The 4,713-nt window shown below is 36.6% G+C and overlaps 1 protein-coding gene across 1 annotated transcript; it reads right to left on the bottom strand.

Annotated features, from left to right (window-relative positions):
• Nucleotides 1–1,280: 1,280 nt before the first annotated feature.
• LOC110737513 lies at nucleotides 1,281–3,217 on the bottom strand. Its single transcript, XM_021917865.1, has 2 exons — nucleotides 2,230–3,217; nucleotides 1,281–2,132 (listed from the first exon to the last, which is right to left on the bottom strand). The coding sequence occupies exons 1-2, from the start codon at nucleotides 2,721–2,723 to the stop codon at nucleotides 1,541–1,543; spliced, it is 1,086 nt and encodes a 361-aa protein (XP_021773557.1). The 5' UTR covers nucleotides 2,724–3,217; the 3' UTR covers nucleotides 1,281–1,540.
• Between the last annotated feature and the right edge of the window lie 1,496 nt (nucleotides 3,218–4,713).

Below are 4,713 nucleotides of genomic sequence, written 5' to 3'. Positions count from 1 at the left end.
CTTCACATTACTCTTATATGTTTCTACATTATCGTCAATAAGCATGCATTGAAAATAAATGTCAACTAACATAAATGTATTTTCATACTTTTGCCTAGGATCTAAAATGGAAGCAAAAATATAAATTAAAGGAAATTCAGTATAATATTTACGCCACTTTGTTTCCATTGCTGGAAGATATTGATCATAATCACTTTGGTTGCGATGATCAGCGAAAAGTTGGGCGAGTATACATGCATTTGAAAGAAAGTTTTGAGCACAAGGATTATAAACAGAAGAAAAACAAAATGTCATGTTATATAATAATTGTTAAAATTGCATATATCTTTCACATTTATCCCAATCATCCTCATATAAAACATTGTTTGGAAATTTTCCGTTGTAAAAAGTTGTTAAAGGATTCTTATATTCAATTGCCTTGGTTAACATGTCATAGGTGGAATTCCACCTAGTTGGACAATCGGTTTTGATTTTTATTGCTCTTATCTTTTGTTGTCTTAGAAAACTTTTCCATTCTTGGTATCTCATGTTTGAGCTATTAATAGACATAATAGCTTCTCTAATTTTGTTATAGTATGGACCAATTGCTCTAATTTTATCTTGTACACATAAGTTAAGAACATGGCAAACACATCTAGTATGAAGTGCGTCACCATCTAATATTACATCGGTTAAATTTTGTTTCACATAATTAGCAGTATATGTCATTGAGGTTGCATTGTCAAATGTCATAGACATGATTTTTTCTCTAAGGTTGTAGTCTTTTATAGCTTCCATTAAATGGTGAGCAATGTTAATACCGGTGTGGGGGTATTCTAGCATTTTGAAATAATGGATTATTCGTTTTTGTAACAATTATTGATCATCTACCCAATGGCAAGTCACACATAAATAGTGATATTTATAACTACTATCCCAAGAATCGGCAGTCAAAGACACTCTATAATTAAGTTTACTCAATTTGTCTTGTAACCGCATTTTGTACTCTAGGAAGTTTTTCATGGCGGCGGAACGAACGGTTTTCTTAGAGATTCTTTTATGTTGGGGTTGTAATGCTTTATTAATATAACTGTTAAATGGGTCACTTTCGGAGAAAAGAAAAGGTTGTTCGGCGTGCACTATTATTTTCCCTATTTCATCCCTATCCCTCTCATAGTTGTAGGTAAAGCCGCATGGATGGAATTGGGAAATTTTTGGCTGGGTTGGATCACTAGATGGTTGTGTACATGTTTTACTATGTTGCACGGATACGGACACGGACACGATACGGACACGGGAAAATGGCAATCCTGAAATAGGGGACACGGGTACGGCGTATAACAAGACATATAATATATCCAAAAAACGAGAATTTGACAACCTGTTCAATAAAACACTAAAAATTTAGCCTCAAAACACACAAATCTGTTTAAACAAAGTAAATAAACAAAGTGTACGAACATAGTCGCATACATAGGAAGAAACCATCAAACCAAATACATGTCTTAATATTAAGTAGTTTTACAAATCATAAATAAAATAAACATAAGTACTAATAGTTTCATTCTTCACCATCACCAAGTACATCATCAAAAATCATACTTTCCATCTCGGGTTCATCAAGTGAGAGCTCGGCCATCTCTAGAATACCAACCTCTCCTAGGTTGTCATGCTCATCCCCACCCACATCCCACAACTTAGATCTCCCCTTAGTGTACTCTTCACTTCTCCTAGAAAGTAATCGAAGGTTGTTATGAATGTATACCAAGTCTTGAGCACGTTTAGGAGTAAGCTTATTTCTAGTGCAAGAATGAATAAACTTATAGGTGCTCCAATTCCTTTCACTACAAGAAGAGGAAGAAGGTTGACCTAATAGCTTATAAGCCAAACCTTGAAGCATAGGCACCTGAGAACCATAAGTTGCCCACCAATTTTTAGCATCCATCAAAGCCATATCATGCATGCAATCAATGTTGAGAAAGATCCCCTCCGATTTTTGGGAAAATATAGCAAATTCTGTGTTGATCTTGAATCTTTCATTGAGACTTTGGAAAAGCCTTCGAAAACATTGTAATCTTTGTGTGGAAATTTCATTGTCGGCACTTGGAGCAACTCGTCCCGGGACCTCATTAAGCCATTCTTCCGTGTAAAATCTTTAACAACAAAATAAAATTAGCCATAAGAAATAAAAAAAAAAACAAGGAAAAATAAATAAAGATAATAAAAATGAATTAAACAAGCAAAATTTACCTTGGATTCAAAGAATGTGCTAATGAATGGAGTGGAGTACTACCCTTACTCCAACGACTACTAAGAATCCCTTTAACTACATTAAAGAAGGTAGATTCTTCATAATCTTGTTTACCCTCTTTCTTGTAGATGGCATCTTTCACCCCTTGAACCATAATATCCCATCTTTCATAAACCAAATGCAAGGAAGATTTGTCGGTGTCACAAACCCTAATCATATCATAGATTGGGCGTGTGAAGTCAAGAATGTAATCAACTTTGTCCCACCATATTTCATCCAAAATCTTTTCCCTTACATGTGAGGCTTGCCCGCGTCGATCATCCTTGTATAAGGACCAATTCTCAATAATAACCATTGATTGAAGTGATGTTTTAAGGAGTTTCAACCTTTTAAGCATGCACACAATAGAAGCAAAACAAGTATCGGCAATGCAAAGTAGTTTTAATGGAGAAAACTTATTGAACATTGAAAGCCTCATCGAATGATTCATCATGTAATTTTTAATGAACAAGGCATCTACATGAACTTCCGTTATCCAATGACATTCATCATACACTTCAACATTATTCAACACATTCTTAGCTGCACAAAATGCTTTTCATTGCAAGATTAAGTGTATGAACAACACATGGTGTCCAATATATATGAGGATACCTACCCTCAACCAATTCCCCTGCAGCCTTACAATTACTTGCATTATCTGTGATTATTTGAACAAAATTTTGATCTCCAATTTCATCAATCACCTCACTTAATAAGGTAGCAATGAAATCTTTGTCCTTAATCTCACCCGAGCAATCAATAGCTTTCATAAACATAGGACCCGTTTCGGAAGCAATCATAATGTTAATCAAAGGCCTTCTTTGTGGATCACTCCACCCATCACTAACAATGCTAACACCCTTTGTTTTCCATGTGGCTTTAATAGGTTGTAATAACCTATCCACGTTTTCTTTCTCTTTACAAAGCAAAGTTGTTCTAAGTTTGTTGTATCCAGGAGGCTTATAACCAGAGAGATTAGAATTGGCAGCAATGGTATATGAACTAACATAGTAAGGGTTTCTAGCAAGATTAAAAGACAACCCCTCTGTGTAAAACATCCTAGCAATTTCAGAATCCAATTGGTCACGAGATTTCATATTAAAAGCATCAGAAATTGTATTGTTTGATTTCCTCTTCTTTACATTATCAGATGAACCTAGTCTAACTGATGTAGCTTCAGTTGATGTGTGAGAAGATATGGGTTCATTTGAAAAAGGTGGAACTTTTGTTAACAAAGATTTTTTATAATCCTCAGATTCACGATGAAGCTTTCTTAGTTTAGCAAGGTCATCAATATTCACTTTACTACAAGTTTGAATCCCTTTCCCTGTTTCACATAGCAAATGAGCTTTCACTCTAGTGTATGAACCATTTTTATCTTCACTGCAAAGTTACATTTCCAATTATAATTTCCTCCACCACCCGATATTTTATCACCCTTATCAACAAACTTCCACAAAGGGTAGGGATCTTTCTTAGACTCAGATGAATTACTACTACCACTGACATTGCACGAAGCAGAGGCACTAGAACCACTAGAAGACATTCCTGACAATTTCAGCAAGACAACAACACATTTTCAGCAAATCAAACATTTCCAATTCAGCTCAAACAACATAATCAAATTACACATTGCACATGTACAATACTAGAAGACATTCTTGCAAATTGTTGTTCTTCAATCCAAATCCCAAACATCTCATATCAAATCAAATTAAACAAGTAGCAACTAGCAAAATCGTGTGGATCATAATCGTGGATCATGTGGATCAAATCGTGGATCAAAATAAACTGAGTGATACTAATTAAAATTTTCAAGCAAAACCGTGATACAAACTGATTGAGTAGTTACTTTTTTTTTTTTTGAATAGCCAATTTAAGCAAAATCGTGAAGGAATGAATTCAAAGTAAAACGAGAATGAGAGATTGAGAGGATTACCTGAGAAGGCTGAGAGCACCGGCGACCAACGAGCGAGAGTGGACGGTGGCGACGAGCGACGAGTGACGGCGAGTCGGCGAAGGAATAGAGTATTAAAGGGGGTTTCGTGATGACTGAGGAATAGAGACTTGCGACGGTGGACGCTGGACGGTGGCCGACGAGTGACGACGTTCAGGCGATGTTCAGTCGGCGGCAATTTAGGTTGAGCCGTTGAGGTGTGTTTGAGAGTGACGAAAGATAGAGAAGATTGAAAGGAAAGCAGTAGGGTTTGAGACAATGAAACTTTGAGGGAGTTGGGCTGGAATACAAAATGGCGTGTCCAAGTTAAAACGGGTCGTGTCAAAGGGAGACACGGTCCGTGTCCATGGAGTATTTTTTTAAAAAAAAATTGGGACACGGATTTTGGAGTGTCGGACACGTATCGTAACGTGTCCCACCCGTGTCGGTGTCGGACACGCGTGTTGACTCGGACACCTCTGTTTGGTGGCGTGTCCGTGCTTCA

This window comes from Chenopodium quinoa, unplaced genomic scaffold (genome assembly GCF_001683475.1).
Source record: "Chenopodium quinoa cultivar QQ74 unplaced genomic scaffold, ASM168347v1, whole genome shotgun sequence".
NCBI classification, from domain to species: Eukaryota; Viridiplantae; Streptophyta; class Magnoliopsida; order Caryophyllales; family Amaranthaceae; genus Chenopodium; species Chenopodium quinoa.
Note: the sequence above shows the minus strand (reverse complement) of the source record. Positions and strands in the feature narration are given on the sequence as shown.